Consider the following 18,267-nt stretch of genomic DNA (forward strand, 5'->3'; position numbering starts at 1 on the left):
ATTCAAAGAATCCGTATTTGTGTTTCCTCTTCTCATAGAGCAGAAATGGCCCAGACAGCATCCACACCAGCCAAGTGGATTCATATCTTTTAAAAGGCTACAGTTTTGCAAGATTTCAAGTAAAACATGCAAGACCTTGGAAAGGAGGTGCACTATCAAACATGTAAGATTTTTTTTTGGATTTGCAACATTTGGGGCCTTTTACTTCCCCCCACCCCATCCCTCTTCGTGCAAGATCACACCATGGCATACTGCCCAGGAAAAACACTGCTGATGCTTGCCATAAAGAAACCACAGCTGCTACTCTGAATGCTACTGCATAGCCCCGATAATTAGAACTGAAATGGAGGCTAATCAGCAAACCTGCTTTGTCTGAAGCAGTGACACATATCAAAAGAACATGTATCCCTTTCCCTTCTTTGGAAAAAAAAATGGGGAAGCTACTTTTGCAGTACTGCTAATTTAAAATATGCATATGCCTCCTTTGATTTGAGGACCTGTATACTGTATGAGTCAAAAAGAGGGCTGTGAACATATACAGACCTCTCACATCCTGGACATAAACTGTTTCAACTCCTTCCCTCAAAACGACGCTATAGAGCTCTGAACACCAGAACAACTAGACACAAGAACAGCTTTTCCCCAAAAGCCATCACTCTGCTAAACAATAATTCCCTCAACACTGTTCAACTATTTACAAAGTGTACACTACTATTACTGTTAATCTTCTCACCATTCCTTATCACCCACCCCCTCCCACTTTACTGTTTCCTAGTATGATTTGATTGTTGATTGTACCCTATGACTATCATTAAGTGTTGTACGTTATGATTCTTAACGAATGTACCTTTTCTTTATGTATATTGAGAGTATTTACACCAAGACAAATTCCTTGTGTGTCCAATCACACTTGGCCAATAAAGTATTCTATTCTATTTAAAATAGGCAAAGTAGCTTCAGGTATCGTCACAAGGGGTGTCTTTCTTCCAATTCAAATATGGCTATTTATTTATTTGTTTGTTTGTTTGTACCGGTAATTCTTGCCTTTTCTCCAGGAGCTCAAGATTGTATACATGATATCCCCACCCCCCACCCCAATTTTTCAAACAACAATGTCTAATAAAGTTGGTTGGCATGAGGAGAATAACTTGGCCAAAGTCATCCAATGTGCTTCCATGATATTGGATATGAACCTGGATCCCAGTCTAATATCTTAACCATGGCAGGTAATCCTCAAGTTATGACCGTAACTAAACCTGGCAATTACAGTTGCAAGTCATAATGGTTGTAAATCTAGCTATCGCATGACCAATTTGATTTTACATTTTTGTTGTTGTTGTGGTTGTTAAGTGAACCTGGCAGTTGTTAAACAAACCCACTGTTCACTCTGGGTCAGGGTTTGCGAAAAAACAGAAGTAAATACTAATTTTTGGCAGAAACATCCTAAATTGTCATGTGACCATTGGATGCTATAAATGGCCATAAATGCAGGGCAGTTGCCAAATGCCCAAAATCCAGTCACATAACCCCAGAGGGGGTAGCACTGGAGTTTTGGAACTGTTAAGCGATCAGCTGTAAGTCGAGGACTACCTGTATAGCACGCAAGAACCAATATTTTGATACTAACTGAAGTAAGTAGCAAATGAAACCAGTCGAAATACCAATGGGGAGTCCTTGGTGCTGTCTGAGCTTGCTTGTTTTCTTGCAGACATTTCATTACCCCAACAAGGTAACATCATCAGGGCTAGTTAGGAGTGTTGTTTGCTATCAGTTTACGAGTAGAAATATCTCAAACAGTACTATTTGAACATAACTATAATCCGATGCTCCCCATGTCTTACACTTGGTGCATTTGTAAGGTAACCGATTGGTTGGCATATAACCAACCTAGTTTTGTCAGGAAGCTGCACTGTAGCAGCTGAAAGAATACAGTAGTAAAAGTCAATCAGAGATGATGCACAGTGTGGTTAGAAGGCAAGAGATAAAGAAGCAGCACACAATTCTGGCAATGGAGCCTTTCTGGCAACGCAGACTGAAATCTCTACAGCACAGACAGCTGGAAAAAAATCCTTTCATTGTTTATTGGGAGAGGATACATTTTCAAAAATACAAATCCATTGCCCATCACATAGATGCCACGCTAATAAGTCACTATGTGGCAGCAAAGATAATGCACCATTGTGTTTTTGGTGAATATAGATGTCTGAGATCTAAGCTAGCACCTCCTAAAGCAGTAAGATTAGCACTGTGTGGATTAAATGCTACATTTTTTAAACTCACCCTTTATCTCTTTGGTGAATTTTACACGGTGAGAATCAGTCAGAGGTCGTGGCTGTTCATCAATGTTGTGTATATCAAGAACTTCACACATGAACTGAATTACAGGTTGTGCTTTGTAGAAGGCAGTGGCAGAAACTAAGGGGAAAAATAAAAAGGAAATAAATGGTCTTCAAAGCTGTCACACAATCACTACCTAAGATTAACAGATTAACAGAGTTGGAAGTTGTAGGTCATCTAGTCCAACCCACTGCCCTAGCAGGAGATCCTACACCATTTCTGACAGATTGCAATCCAGTCTCTTCTTGAAAGCCTCCAGTGATGAAGCTCCTACAACTTCTGAAGGCAACTTCTGTTCCATTGGGTTGATTCACGGTCAGAAAATTTCTCCTTATTTCTAGGTTGAATCTCTCCTCGATCAGTTTCCATCCATTATTCCTTGTCTCATCAACTGGACAGTTTACCTTTTATCCCAGGGATTCTTTAGAAGCAGTCTGGTAACACCTTTTCTGATTAATGCATTTTATTAAAAGGCTTAAGATTTCGTGAGTTGCAGTTCACAAAAGCTCCTGCTTTTTAATAAAATCTGTTAGTCAGAAAAGGTGCTATCAGACTCTTCCTGACAGACTCACGCTGCTCCCCTCCTCCAATGTCCAGGGGTTCTTTGTTTCTCCTCTGATTTATTCTGATTCAGAGGCTGGTATCGAGACAAGAGGCAGTTGAAAACATGACATTGGAAAGGGCAAACCTACAACACTGAGAATTTTGAATATGTTTGGCTATGAGAGAATGATTATAAACAAGACTGATATGCCACTTAAACAGTTCCCTTCACTGACATAATCACTAAGTTGGAAACTTGTCTTATATCTAATGTGGCAAACCCCACACTTCAATTATGTCATGAATAAATATTGACTTTTCCGGTACTAAGCTGATTCCTCATTCTCTTATTAACAGCACACACAAAATATTTGACTGTACACCCTGCATTCTTTTCAGCTCCAATTTTTGGACCAAAGCATTTTAATACTCCTCAAGTTGAGCCTAGAATTATGGCCATAAGTCACTGTAGTTGTTAAGCAAGTCACATGACCTGACCCAATTTTATGACATTTTTTTGCTGTGATCATTAAGCAAACACAGCAGACATTTTATGAATCCATTTTATTCAATGGTCAGTTTTTCCCGGAAACCAAAAGTAAAGGCCAGAAACCAGCAAAAAACACCAAAAATTGCATTTGGATAACTGGGGCGCTGCAAATAACCGTAATGGAAAGTCAACTGCCGAGCGCTCAAACTGTAATCATGTGTCTGCAAGGGTATGTGTCATCTTAACTTTGAAACTGAATCATAAACAGATTTTTGGGAGTCCATCATAACTTGCCACAAAGAAACCAGTCAGAAGTTGAGGACCACCAAGTATCTGTATTTCAGGCTAGCTGAAATAATTTTATGCTTTACAGTAATCTTCAACTGATTTAAATGGATTTTGTTTTCACAAAATTTCTAAATAAATAGAATTAATTTAATATGGAATCTCAGCAAATGCTTGTGCTTAATATTGGAAATACAAAATCATATACTCAGCTCCTACTTAATCATGGAGCAACATGGCAAATGTTTGACTAGTTGCTATATCTGAGCCTTTCTTCCTTCACAAGATGTTATGAAAATTATTTATTTAAATGTATTGACTCCAGTGGACTCTGTTTGGCTGCAGAATTAAAAATATTAAATCAACAGCAACCCAGGCTAAAATAGTCTGCTAACAAAATCCACAAAGGACCATTAAACAATGGCAAAGATCAACCCCAAGCCTAAGGCCAATACTGGGGAAAGGGGTATCACATAGCTTGCCTTGTAGTTTTGCTGGTAAGGTTAGACATAAACACAAGCAATCAATAAAAACTATTTCCACAGGAATTTTAAATTTTGGAGTAATGTTAAAAGTTTTCCTCCGGAGAGAGCAATTTAAAGACTGATTGGCCTTTGTGTTGTCTGAGAGAACAAGTTTATTAGAAAATAGAATACTTTTTAAAATGATCTAACCATAGTTTAGCACGGAACCAGAACCACCAGAAGCCAAAACATCCCGATGCCAGCCTTCTGAGTGGTCTAGAACTCCTGCTAGGATCTTGCCTGGCGTCAACAAGGGCAATGTACAGGCAGGAGAATCAGAATAAAAATTTACACTATTGAAGTGTAGCTGCAGTTTATTTTTCCCATGGGTTAATTCAGAGGGAAAAAATCAAGCAAACTGTTCAAGCATGAAAATATGTTGCAGAATTGCAACATAAATTCTTATTTACCTCCAGTTACAATTTCTTTTGACAAACGCACACCTGTTATTCCTATCAGAACAAAATAGTATTTATTTTGTTTCCCTAATTCCGTGTTTTTCAAGCTTGGAAACTTGAAGATTTGTGGACTTCAATCCCAGAATCCCCAAGCCAGGATGGGGAATTTATACAAGGAAACTGAGATTTGTAAAACAGAAGGACTTTTCCTTACAAAACATGAAAATGAATTGTCTATGTGTATACATATTAAGCCTTCATAAACGCATTTTCATATCCATGTACAACATCAATCTTTTATAAATCCCCTCCTGCCATTTCTCAAAACAGAACTGGTGGTTACCATCTATATTCAGCATCATTTTCCACATTGCTGGCCGAACAGACTGATGAAATCCAAACCAGACTTCCCTGCCACCTCCCAATGGATGATCATAGCCTTCAGGAGCAGAAAAAAAGGAACGGCCTACAGGTGTATACCTATGTAGAGAAGGAACCAAGTTTTTATTGATCTATTTCACAGGTCATCATAAACTACATGAATGCCTGGTGGTTCATAATAAAAAAAACAATAAATAATAAAAATAAAATAAAGACATTATAGATAGTTCTTGAGTTATGACCACAACTGGAATCAGAATGTTCATCACCAAGCAATGTAATTGTTAAGTGAGTCATGCTCATTTTTACTATAGTTGGAAAAACTATAGTAAAAATCACTTAACAATTACATTACAAGCTGGATTTAGCACCTTCAGTCTACACAAATGATTTATTACCTGGTATTTATTGTCTATTTTTTTTCCAAACCCGAGAAAGAGAACATTCTAAGAGGAAATAGTTTGCTTGAATTATCTAATGAATTCATCACATATGATTTTTTTTTTTAAAGAGCACTTCACACCTCACCTTTCCCAGTACCACTCAATCTGGAGTTTTACTTTTCTCTCAAAATTCCCCACCTACAAGGGGCTGTCTCCTTTTTGGGGGAAGGGAATGTTGGAGTCCTGAAAACCAGGTTTGTAGAACATTTAACCTTGAAGGCACTGAACTGAAATTAAACAGGTAAGTGTATAAAATGGATTTCTTTTCAAATTTTCAACTTTCAAAGACCAATTCACATTATAAACAGCTACTTGCTGAAAGTATATCTTCATATAAAAATGCTTTTAAAATACAGTTTTGTAATTCCAAGATATACAGCCCTAATTTTCAAGACAAGCAGCACAGCTGGCATTTCTCTTGCTTTAGTGTCTGTCACTTCGTTTGATTGTCTGTCACTTGTCAAATTCACAAGTCTCCCATTGCCCTTGGTCTTCACTTAATTACATCCTTGTGGAAAAACTTACCAATTATTCAAGAATTTTCCTCTTCATTTCTACCAGAACTAATTTGCTCAACAAACAGAACTGAGAAACTATCAATGATCTTCCTAATGCAAAATGCACGCTCTCCTCATCCCCCAAACTTTTTCATGCAACCCTAAAAGCAAAACTCCACAAAAAATAACTCTGGAAATAAATGGCACAGAGCACATTAGGAAACCTACTTCATGGAGGGTAAATGTCGTAGCACCACATCAACAGCATGAACAGGGTTAGTGCTGATTGGCTTGTCCAATTCCAGAGGCTCAGGTAAGGTTCGTCCAGTCAGAACTTCATGCAACAGGTGCCAGCTTACCCGGGAAACAAATTTTATAGACACCTTGAAGGGACGATCTTTGCCACCTTCTCCTGGCAATGTTACATCCAAATCAACCTATTGAGAGAAAAAGCCATGGAGAGGAAGTAAAGAAAATTTTCAAGCTCAGTGTGAAAACTCAAGAAAATTGCATACAAATTTTAATTTCATTTCTTTGCTAATAAATTTCAATTACGTGATTTAAAGCAGCTTTAATTCCCTCGCTGTTAAATCTATGGCTATTCAGGGAAGAAATTCCAGACAATATATTAAAGACAAGAAAATTGCAGCAAGTTAAATTCAAATATGGAAAGGAAATATTTAAAACACCATGTTGAACTTTAGATAGGAATCTGGAATCCTATTGTAACCAAGCATTCCGCTTTTAAACTGTAAACTCACCATATTTGAAAACAAATTCAAATATATCTGTATTTGCACATCATTGACCTTGAAATCCTTACAAAAAGGTAGCCTCGTTTACTATGGCAAATGCTGAAAAGATTGTATAGGTTTAAGTAAGGTAGAATTGTGGTATCCCTAGCAGTTTTATTTATGTTTATTATTAAGTTTAATTAATTTGTTTTTGATAGTCATTTATATTTTTAACTGTCTGTTTTATTGCACACCATCCAGAGTCATGTTTGTAAGATGGGCAGCTATATAAATTTGCTAAATAAATAAATATCAAACCATTCATAATACAGATTTAGAACTGTTCTTAGGGGGAGCCTATTGCTACAGGTGCTAAATAGAAATTTAAAGCCTTTTCAACAGCTGCTCCTATTCTCTGGAGCAACTGGAGAGGGGGTTAATTTTCTTTGTTATTATACATTACCTAGAATCACACTGAGCAGGGTAGCTTCAAAAATCTACTAAATAAATAAACTATGCCCCATGGTGGTTTTCTTCAAATTTTGCATTGTAGCCTGAGAAAGCTGTTTTAAAAGATTACTTAAGACTACAATAAGAGTACAAACCATTATGAAGTTAGAACATCTGAAAAATATTGTCACAATCTGGCTTGGCACATCAGCAGACAAAAGTATCCCTTCCAGTATTTTGCAGTCACACAAAATAGTAGATGAAATATGCATCAGCATTTCATAATTTCACATTCTGTGCTTTTAAAGGGAGATCAGCATGCAGAAGGATGGTCCAAAGGGTAGGGAAACTTGGCTCTTTTATCACTTATGGACTTCAACTCCCAGAACTCCCATTCAAGTCAAAAATTGCTTTCCCCCACAACTGAAAAACCAGCAGGCCAGGGATGGGGAACCTTTTATGGCTCATTCAGGAATTCTGGAAGTTAAAGTCCATAAGTGATGAAAGAGCCAAGTTTCCCTACCCCTGTGGAGATATTGTAAAGCAAGAGAGACCATCCATATTGTTCCTATTTGCTGATTAAAATAATTAATTTGGAGCAAAAATGCACATTTGGATGTTGGGGCTTTGGGCAATGACTCCTCGGTGCTTCCTTGCATTATCCTGCCTTCTGCAAACAGCCTGCGCTTAACTTCCCCACATGCCTATCACCCTCCATTTCTGCCCTTTGACTGTTCTGTACTTAGATGCCTATCCCTACTGCCTACCCCCATTGCTGGCCTGGGATCTAGGCCCTGGGCAACGCTTTGCCATCCTGCCATACGCATCCTGGGACCATGCCTTTATCCAGTTCCTGGATCCCTGTTTAGTAACAGGAATAAAAAGATGTTGGCGAAGGTCAGCCGGGTGCAGTGGAGGTAGGCAGTGGAGTGAAGGGCAGTCAAAAGGGCAGAGATGGTGGGAGGTAGGTGGGTGGGGGAATTTGAAGCAGAGGCAATTCATGCAGAGCAGGAGAAGTATGAGGTCCTTGCCTAATAATCACAATCAGGACTGCCAGAACTGCTGTCACTAAATGGCACAGTGACATGGTGTTTTGTTTAACAACTGTTTCACTTCAATTCTGGTTCCAATTAAGGTCATTAGACAAGGAATACCCGTGTATGTCCATACCGATATGTCAGGATCCACACTGCAATTAAGAATTACATTCACTGGCAAACCTTAAGAACTCAGCATCTCTTACAGAAACATGTATACAGTCCGTGCTTGATATGTCAAAAAGTACACTTTTCCCAGGATTGACGACTCAATGACGCCTATCCAGATTTTATGTACTAAAATTTAACTCTATAGATACTTCTGGAGTATCATTCCCCAAGAGGTCTGGGTAGCCCTTCCTTGTGGCATTCTATCTGCTTTCCCACAGCATCATTTCATTTTTATATGTTTTGCATTTTAACCACTCTGAGTTTTTAATGTAAGGCACCTTGAGCCTGTCCAACATATATTTATTTATTTCATTTGGATCCTATCTTTTGTAACAGGAGTTCAATTGGGTTGTGTTGTACTTCCTTATTTCCCCCAGAACAACAGGTCTATGAGACCAGTTGGGCCGACAAAAAATAACTCTCTGAAGTCACCTAGTGAACTTCTCTAGTTGAAGATGGACTAGAATCTGGGTCTCCTCACTTCAAATCAAACATTTTTACACTACACTGCACTGTGAGGGAATGTGCACCTGGAGAAGCTGAAGGGGGGTGGGGGGGCATGATCTTGGTCACACCAAGCATCCAGCACATTCAGAGAAAAGCCCAAAATAAAGAGACTGTGCAGCCTTTAGCTGGATGGGGAAGGAAGGAAGAGGTTCAGGGTAGCCACCTCTTAGAATCTCTCTGGATATATCTAGTAGGTTAGAAGGTTATAGCTTTAGTCTGGCAAATTCTGTCCATTCTGTACAAGCAAATAAAGGACTGGACTTAATTGATTTCACTGTGTTGTCTTTGGGCTTGGGCTTGACCCTGTCTGCTCTATGCCTTATAAATGATGCTGATGATGAAAAATCCACTTGTTCAACAGTCCCATTATGTCTACCTCTTCCCTACTCTCAAATCCTTCTGCTGTCACTCTCAGTATCCAGAGAGTGTTAATATCTAGTAAAGGCCTTTCTTTCTTAATTTCTCTCTCTTTTACTTTCTTTTTTTCTTTCTCTTTTGATTATGCTTCTTTGCAAAATTTTAAATATGTAGTTTTTATATTTTAAAATGAGTTAGTAATATTCTGAAAATAGTTCTGTTGTCCTCATTTTTAATTGTTACTTACCCTTTTTATGCTTTTGTTTGTAAAATGTTATCAATTTACTGAATTGGTGGCTGAAATTGCTGGTTGTCAGTCAAATTATTGACATATATCACCAATGTCAAATTAAATCAATGAATAAAATCCCCATGTATGTGGTAGTAACTGAAATATATAACAAGCAATTGAAAATAACACTGAAGCAATTTCTTGTAGCTTTAGATCTGTCACAACCATGTAACTATCTTACCCCAGTTGTTGCTACAGGGAGTGGATTGGCTGTATAAAGGCTTCTTTTACCATCATAAACTGGTCTATGGTCACCAAATATCGTCACTTTAAAATGCTGCACCATTGAATCTACTACCTCCCTAAGAAAATGAAAGAGGGGGAAAAATATTTGCACCTTTAAATTGCATGGCATTCAGAGAGAAGAAATAAAAGAAGCTATTTACATTAAATGTAATTATTAAATTACATTTGTGAAGCTGTAATATATCATCAATAAAAATAATTAAACAATCTGATCAGCACACAATGGAGATGGAAGAGGCTAACACACCAGAACAAAACAGATCAGACTTCTAGATAAAGCTAGCGTTTTGATCCCACTTCAATCTACTTTTGAATTAGATGGAGGAGGGGAGAGATCAAAAGTAATAGCTCTTTGGTGGTGCACATCATAAATAGACATATAAGAGAAGCAGGGAACCTGTTCATCTTTTCAGATTTATATCAAACACTGCATTTTAGGATGAGGTAATAGGATTCCACTAGTTCCATTCATATTTGGCTATTAAATACTTCAAGATGATTCTAGGAGACTCCTGTTCTGCCACATCATTTATGGAGCACATTCTATTTTGACTTCTGAGGTTTAACAGCTACTCTAAAGCAGGGGTCTCCAAACTTCACCACTTTAAGACTTGAGCCTGGGGATTTCTGGGAGTTGAAGCACACAAGTCATAAAGTGGAGAAGCTTGAAGACCCCTGTTATAAAAGAATGGCAAGATTCTGGTAAATCTAACTGCCTTTGGACCATATTGAAAAATATCTCGTACCACTGATGCCACTGAATGAATGAGAAAGCCAAATGCTGCACACTACGGCTGAGACTCTGTTGAAACACAACAGAAAGACAATCACAGGGCTGTTCAAAAGTTTGTGGCCAGCGGATTGTTCTAAAAGTTGCTTGACAGACTGATGTTGAATTTCCAGCCAGGCAGATAAATGGCAATAACAGGGCTATTTTAATCCTCCTAGCCACGGATTGCGTCAAATTAATAACAGGTTGCAGTGTTGTAAATTGTCTAGCTCTGGCTTCTGTTACTCTGAATCTTCTTCACTTCAAAATGGTGCTCCCATCAAAATTAGCCGCTCCTGTGACAGGCAGTGAAGCCAGGGAACTGTCGCAGGGATCCGCTGCTTTGATTAGGCAACACTCCCTTATTAGGCAGGCTGCCTATCAGGCAGGTCAGCACTAGATGCCCCCAGTACCTTTCTCTAGGAGCTGGGTGCGATATCTTCAGAACTGTGAAAAATCCGAAAAACCGGTGCCCCGCTAGCCGGATGACAGATGCGAAGTCCTTCGCTTTGCAGCCGTTCCAAACGTTTTCCGCTTTTTCCTGCGCGAAGGAAGCACGAAGGCAAACTAGAGCCTCTCGTGCCTCTAGTCCCTTTAGGACTGTTGATGGAATATATATCCAAGGAAATTTAACCTGACAGTGTCCCTCTATTTATTAAAAACAGGGGAGCTATCAAAAAGGCAGTCTAGTTCAGCCACGACTGAATAGAAGAACCGGAGACAGTAGCCCGGAAAGGGGGGGGGGGTGGTCCTTCAGTTTTTCTATTCAGTCTATAGCCGAGCACAGCTGAATATATCCCATGCCTGGATCCTGTCGACAACACTCTGGAGAAAGGTGGACAGTCCAACTTCTAGCTCACAGCAGAAATTCAAATTAAAGTATCCCTATCAAAAAGCTATCCAGGCGGAGCTCACCAACAATCTTGGTAATTAGTTCTACAGCTGAAGAAACCTTACTGTGATAATTTTTTTAACACACAGGTAGATGGCTTTGTGATGGATTCATGCCAATTTTTGTAATTACTGTACTATTTTTCAAAATCACTTGAGATTAAGTGCTCTCTGAATCTCTCCAGGTTTTAACCTAAGGTATCGATGACAGATAACTGGTCTACAGCTTTTGAAAAGGGAATTCTAAGTTATAATGGAACAGCAAACAGGCTTTTGAGTTTAATATTATTCACCTTGAAACCTCGATATGATAAACAAATCATTAATCTGTTGTATAATCTCAAGAACTGTGATGGGAAAAATGGAGGGAGGGAGGTCAGTCTTGAATAGAAAGTGAATATAAACCTAACAATATAAATATTTTATATCATACCTATATAGAATACAGAGCTTAAAATTGCAATCCCTTTTATATAAAACTTTAAAATGTTACTTATCTATACTTACCTTTTATAACTAAAATTATATTCTTTGCAATAATTATATAGCAACACTTAAATTAAACTTAAAATTAACAGGCTTCAATGGACTAAGATTCTAATATCTAAACACAAGTCTGTCAATTTTCTTTGACACACTAAATTTACTGAAATCGCAAAACGTACTTTCATTATGTCTTAAAGATGAGTGTTTAAACAACACAGATAAATATTAAGCAAAAATAAAGAAAGCATTATGGAAAACCTAGTCACTAATACTTACTGCATAGCATATAAACAATAGCTGATGAAACTCCTGAGCAAGTATGAAATCAGTCAGCTACAAGACCATGTTTTCACCTCATATGGATATTGCAGAACCAAAAACAGTTCGAATTCCTTTTAATTTACCCAAATTAAATTACTTGCCTAGTGGACAAATTACACAAACCCTCAATAGGAAGAACAACATACACATCTGTTATTAAAACTGTTCCATTCAGAGGACTTCAAAATTCTATTTTCTTGAAGTCAAGCTAGAGTTAATTATCTATTTCCACCATTTACAGATCAAGAGACAGAGTTCTTACCCATGAGTTCAAAACTTTTAACACATGGAAAAAGTTACCCATGTGTATAGTTTCCAGTTAATTCTAATGAAGTGTTTCATAAAATATAAATTACTTATAGATTACCGTGCTTAATTTTGTTTATTACATCTTAAAATGAAACTAAGATTGCAGAAGATGCAGAAAAGAACAACAAAAAAATATATTCTTTGGTTGGAACAATTCCCATGTTTTGGTTTTCTTTGGTACAGGAAATACTCAGGTTGGAATCATGGATAGCATGGTGAAAGTAAATGGAAAGTTCTTGTATAAAATAGAATAAGTTGTACAATGAGGCAGAATGGTAATTGACTGAAGACAGGGATTATTTAACTGTATATTGTTGAACACTGACATTTTCTATTATAGAACTCATATGTACAGTCTCATTGGATGCAAAGCAGTCCATGACCTTTAGTCAAGATGATTGCTGTATAGTATTGCTAGTAACTGTGGCAATTTGCCTCTCAAAGCCAGTTGTTGAAAAATGAGGTTTTGAGGTGACTATTCTCTTATGTTCTGTTTTGGGCTTCTCAGAGGCATCTCTATGATCCCTGTGGAAACAGAAGGCCAGTTTAGATATACCCTGGGCCTGATCCAGCAGAGTTTTCAGCCTATTCAAATCTAATCTGCAACTGGTTGACTTTGTGTTCTGATTAATACACTAATAAGCATTTTTAGTGAGTAACAACACACAAAAGTTTACCATCCTACCAAGAAATAAGAATCATCCAATAAAGTAATTATGGTTGTTGTTGTTTTTTAACTTACGTTGCTCTAATAGCACTACCATGAAAACATGCCCTTTCTTGGAAGCCCACAGTATGATTTCAGTATAAAAAAAGAATGCTATCTATAGAGACTAAACCAGATTCATGATGAATGTTAACTTTCAAAAAGTTGTGTTCAATTTCATTTTGAATCGTACTTACTCCCAAATTACTTAAAGTGCTAATGACTCTTAAAAACAAAAAAAGCTACTTACTTTTGCCATGTTCTATTTGCTCTGCCAATGCTAAAGACATATGCCATTTTTACAAATGAATTTTAATTTCTTTCCGGTATGTGGATGTCTATGTAAAACAATGTATGTTTGAGTTACAAATTTACTCCTCAATCCAAGAATAAATAATATGCTCATAGCTTCAGCTATTTTTTTAAAAATAAAAAGACTATCAAATGAAACATTTTCTCCTCAAACAAGAGCGCTGACCAGCACTAGCTATTCAAAGCATCTCACTTCACCATCTAATCAATATTAGTAAGCTAAAATAATATTAACCATTATAACTTACCTGTTCACTCTCCTAGGACACTTATCTGGCTTAATATCCACCTCATAGAGGTAGACATCAATCTTTGGGATTTCAACTTGGAAGCAGTTGGCCAGCAATTTAATAGGTTTTCCCATGGTGCCATAGCCAGGTCGTCGGGGCACCATGAGTAGGGGCTGAGCCCCAACGGTTCCTGCCAAATAAAACAAGGGTATAACTTAGAGATGAATGCTGAAACTGCTTTAGTGATATTGATGCAAAGAAACATCCGGAATTATCCCCTCCATTACATTTACACAACTACTGCACTAATTTCCATCTGCAACAGATAGACCCAGCTAGCCTAAAAGCTAAGCAGTGAGACTAGTTAGAAATAAATGGAAGATCATCAGAAAATTCCAAGGCTTTAGCTTAAACTGAAAAGTTTTTTTTAAAAAAAAAACCTCACCATCCTGAAACAAGGCTTGTTGACAAGAAAGCATTAATCAAGAGAATTTTCCCTTCTTTTATATTACAGGTATTCTTCAACTTACAACCATAATTGAGCCCAAAATTTCTATTGCTGAGCAAGACAGTTGTCAAGAGAGTTTTATCCAATTTTACAATCTTTCTTGCCACAGTTGTTAAGTGAATCACTGCAGTTGTTAATAACTTGTCTGTTAAGTGAATCTGGCCTCCCCACTGACTTTGCTTGTCAGAAGGTAGCCAAACATGACCCTGGGACACTGCAACCGTCATAAATACACACCAGTTGGCAAGCATCCAAATTCTGATCATGTGACCATGGGTATGCTGCAACAGTTGTGTGAAAGACAGTCATAAATAACTTTTTTCAACACCATTGTAAATTCAAATGATCACGAAATGAATGGTTGTAAGTCAAGGACTACCTATACTGTTTTGTTCTGCTCTAATTAGCCATACCTTGAATTAATTCTGATATGAATTCATTTTGTTGCTTATATTTTTCAGTCCAGCGGTTACCATGCATATTAAAAAATATTTACAGCTAATATGAACGTTGACTTTTGCAATCTAAACCTTATAAACCTATAAACCCGTTTTTATAGTCCTTTTCTCCTCATTCATCAAAATTCTGGGCATACCTATCTCAAGTTTAGGAAAACACAGCTTTTCCCTTATCAGTGTCTATATTCACCCAAACCTATCTCCATATCTTAGATCTGAAGCCAAGACAAATGCTAATTTCAGATAGCTTCTGCCCTTTAGATATCTGTTGTTGTTGTATGTTTATAATGCTACTGAATTTATAAATAAAGTAGCAGAAGTACATGTACAGCACTACATAAATGAGAGGGATACATAGTCAGTTCTCAAGTAGTAAGAACAACCGATTGCTGCTAAAGCAGCTGTCGCTAACTGGTGGGCCGCGAGAAAATTTTGGTGGGCCACAGAGAAATCTCACCCCCAGAGCACGCCCCCAAAGCAATTAATCCAGGCTGCACAGAAACACAAGGCTGCACCGCCCACATGGCCCACGGGAACCCTCCCTGCCCACTCACTCCTTACTCGGCAAACTTGCCTGCTAAATTGCTATTTTTCCTTTTTCCGACCATCATCTGTTCTGCTGTGCCGGGAGATTTAGATTAGCTAGAAAGCAGGAAATGGTTGGATTTCTTGCTTTCTAGCTAGTCTTTAGATCTTCGGCTCTGCTTTTAAGCACAGCCGAACCTCCCTTAGGACGGAAGGTTCTATTACTCAGTGCAGAGTCACAGCAAGCAAATTTTATGTGACAGACTGAGCTAGCCGATGGCAGATAGATAGATCACTGAATGATTCTGTGAGCAAGTCAACCTGCCTGCCTGCTTTGCCTGATTTTGGGTAAAAGTTGTTCTTTTATTTAAAAAAAAATTGATATTTATATAAATATTTATAGTATTTACATACAAGCCATGCCCAGTCAGTCACATGACCACCAAGCCATACCCACAAATTAGACCACGCCCACATAACCAGTTAGTGGTCCTTGGGATTTAAAATTATGAGTTTGGTGGTACCTGAGGTCCAAAAGGTTGGTGATCCCTGTGCTAAAGGACACACAACTGCCTTTATTAGAATAGGCATATTAATTAGCCTCCCTTCTCCTCTTTTATAACCATTATCTAATCCAAACTACTTTTCTAAAGTAGTTAATCATGAAAATGTTGAGACTCCCAGTCCCAGTCCTACTAGGTCCCAGTACTACTAGTGACTGACTTAAATCCAATTTGTATTTGTTTTTCCAGCAAAAATATTTTTCAATTTAATTCATGATAAGCACAACTGCAAAAGCAGTATCCATCTGCAAAAAAGATTTAGAAAATAATAATAAAATCAGACGTGAATTGGTATGAACTAGAAACTCCACTGCTTGCTGTGATCAATTTCAGTACTTTAAAAATCTAACTTGGAGAAATGGGATCGAGATAGGGAAGGATAAGATATAGAATAGAAAATAGAAAATATAGAATAGAATAGAATAGAATAGAATAGAATAGAACAGAACAGAATAGTTGTTGATTGATTGGCCAAATGTGATTGGACACACAATTGTTGATTGGCCAAATGTGATTGGACACACAAGGTTTTTGTCTCTCAAAATATTTTCACTATCCACAGTCAACACTCTCAATCTTGTGTTGTGTCCAGAGTTGCAGCTATGCTTCTTATAAAAAGATCTCTTGCACCTGCTAGATCCATGATGGCGAATCTATGGCACTTGTGCCACAGGTGGCAAGGGAGAGCCATTTGTGCCGGCACACAAGCCGCAGGCAAACTTACCTCACTGCGCATAAGCACACCTCACAGCTGATTTTTGGCCCGTTTGAGGCCTTTTTCGGCCTCCCAGAGGTTTGAGGAAGGCCTTTGCAAACCAAATAATAGGCCCGTTTAATCACTTCCTGTATTTCCAGAAATACCGGAAGTGACAAAATGGACCCATTTTTCGGCCTGCAAATCCTGCAGAGGCCTCCCTCAAGCCCCTGGGAGGCCAAAAAAGGCCTCAAAAGAGCCGAAAATCAGCTGTGAGGTGCAGTGCAGGTAAGTGGGCAGAGGGGATTGCACGCACATGCACAGGGGGGCATGGGAGGATGTGCGCATTGCCTTCTGGGTGCTGGCATGCGTGCGCGAGCACGATTTTTGGCACAGAAACCCCAAAAGGTTAGCCACCACTGTGCAAGATAGTGACATTTTCATTCCACTATCTGTGCCAGTCATTAATGAAAAATAAAGAAATTAAAGAAAAGGTGAACATTACTCTGGGGTTCTTGGAATGATTCATAAGACAAATGTCATCATTTGCAGACGCAACACAATCAACCACAACCACCACTTTCATACACCTACACATAATAGAACTTGTACATATTCCCACTTACTGATTTCAGCTGTTAATATCACTGATGCATGGTAACAAGCAATAACATAAATAATGTAAAGGACATCCTGCCCCTGGTTTCAAAGCTATATTGCAATATATTAACCTTCACCAAGCGTTCAGAAAATTCTAATAATCACAAGAGGTTAACAGGTAAAACCAGCCATCATGTCATTTGAGAAAATGCTCTCACAATACGAGTTCTTGTAATCCATTCTATAGGTATTTACGTATTTATTTTAAACTAAGCAATTTAAACTACCAGAGTTTTAAACAGTTCTAACTGGAAGAAAAGTATCAACTCAGATAAACATTGTCTTTGTTAGTCTATGACTTGTGTTTACAAAACATTGAAAAAAGTAATGTTGCAAGGAGTTTAAAGTATTTTTTGTCATTGCCCCTGCTTCTCCCTGAAAGAATGAAATCATTTTTGAGGGAGCTCTTCTATAAATCATTCAAACTCCCTACTGGAAGAGTAGATTAATTGATTTATTTGTTAAATTTGTTGTTTCATATTCACAATTTATCTGAAATTATCTAAATTATAAATTTATTCTAAAATGTCTGAAACAGGATTGTTTAAAAACTACTGTTCCCGAAAGAAGTACAAAATGAACTTCAGCATGTAAAGCAATTTCATTACAAATGATTACAAGAAAATGTATAACTATTGGGGCTGTACGTGTTCAAAGAGTTGGGCACTCTTTGAAATGATTTGGGAAAAGTGCTTTGAAAGTTTCATGAGCACAGCATTTTTTGACTCCTAATTAAAACAGCCTGGGAGTTTTTCCATTTGAACCAGGAAAACACGCATCTGCTTTAATTAGTATCATGGAGATATTAAGTTCCAACACAATTCTTTCGAATCATTTCAAAGAATACAATCCTCTAATAATTTGATAATATTCATGCTAAACAGAGTTTGTTCCATTTTTAGCAATCCAAAATTGAAATATGAAAATAATAGAACAAAATGCATAAAAATCCCATAAAGTAGAAATGAATGTTTAATTACAAAAAAACAATTCCTTTATTTGGTGATGGTGTATGGCTCACTTATGAAAATAAATTACAGTGCAGAGCATACTGGTAAAGAATTGAGTTATGCTGAATACAACCTTTTTCTATAGAAACCATTAAATAGAATACACAAAACAAGGTTGGAAAGGGACCTTGGA

At 37.6% G+C, this 18,267-nt stretch overlaps 1 protein-coding gene across 2 annotated transcripts in view; it reads right to left on the minus strand.

The window, feature by feature from the left end:
- Positions 1-18,267, minus strand: part of AGO3 (argonaute RISC catalytic component 3) — a 48,624-nt gene that overhangs the window by 21,320 nt on the left and 9,037 nt on the right. Inside the window, exons 1-6 of one of the 2 annotated variants that reach the window (XM_087970563.1) lie at positions 14,247-14,323; positions 13,735-13,906; positions 9,628-9,748; positions 6,127-6,335; positions 4,921-5,057; positions 2,281-2,415 (exon numbers count right to left, since the gene is read on the minus strand). In XM_087970563.1, the coding sequence (XP_087826689.1) occupies positions 2,281-2,415; positions 4,921-5,057; positions 6,127-6,335; positions 9,628-9,748; positions 13,735-13,880 (748 nt within the window). In that variant the 5' untranslated portion in view covers positions 13,881-13,906; positions 14,247-14,323. Of the gene's footprint in view, positions 1-2,280; positions 2,416-4,920; positions 5,058-6,126; positions 6,336-9,627; positions 9,749-13,734; positions 13,907-14,246; positions 14,324-18,267 lie in introns of those variants that run through there. The other variant, XM_087970562.1, reaches the window with a different exon arrangement.

The sequence above is a fragment of the Notechis scutatus genome, chromosome 8 (assembly GCF_049901735.1).
Source record: "Notechis scutatus isolate UNSWTSFEM ecotype Mainland chromosome 8, rNotScu1.2, whole genome shotgun sequence".
Lineage (NCBI taxonomy): Eukaryota > Metazoa > Chordata > Lepidosauria > Squamata > Elapidae > Notechis > Notechis scutatus.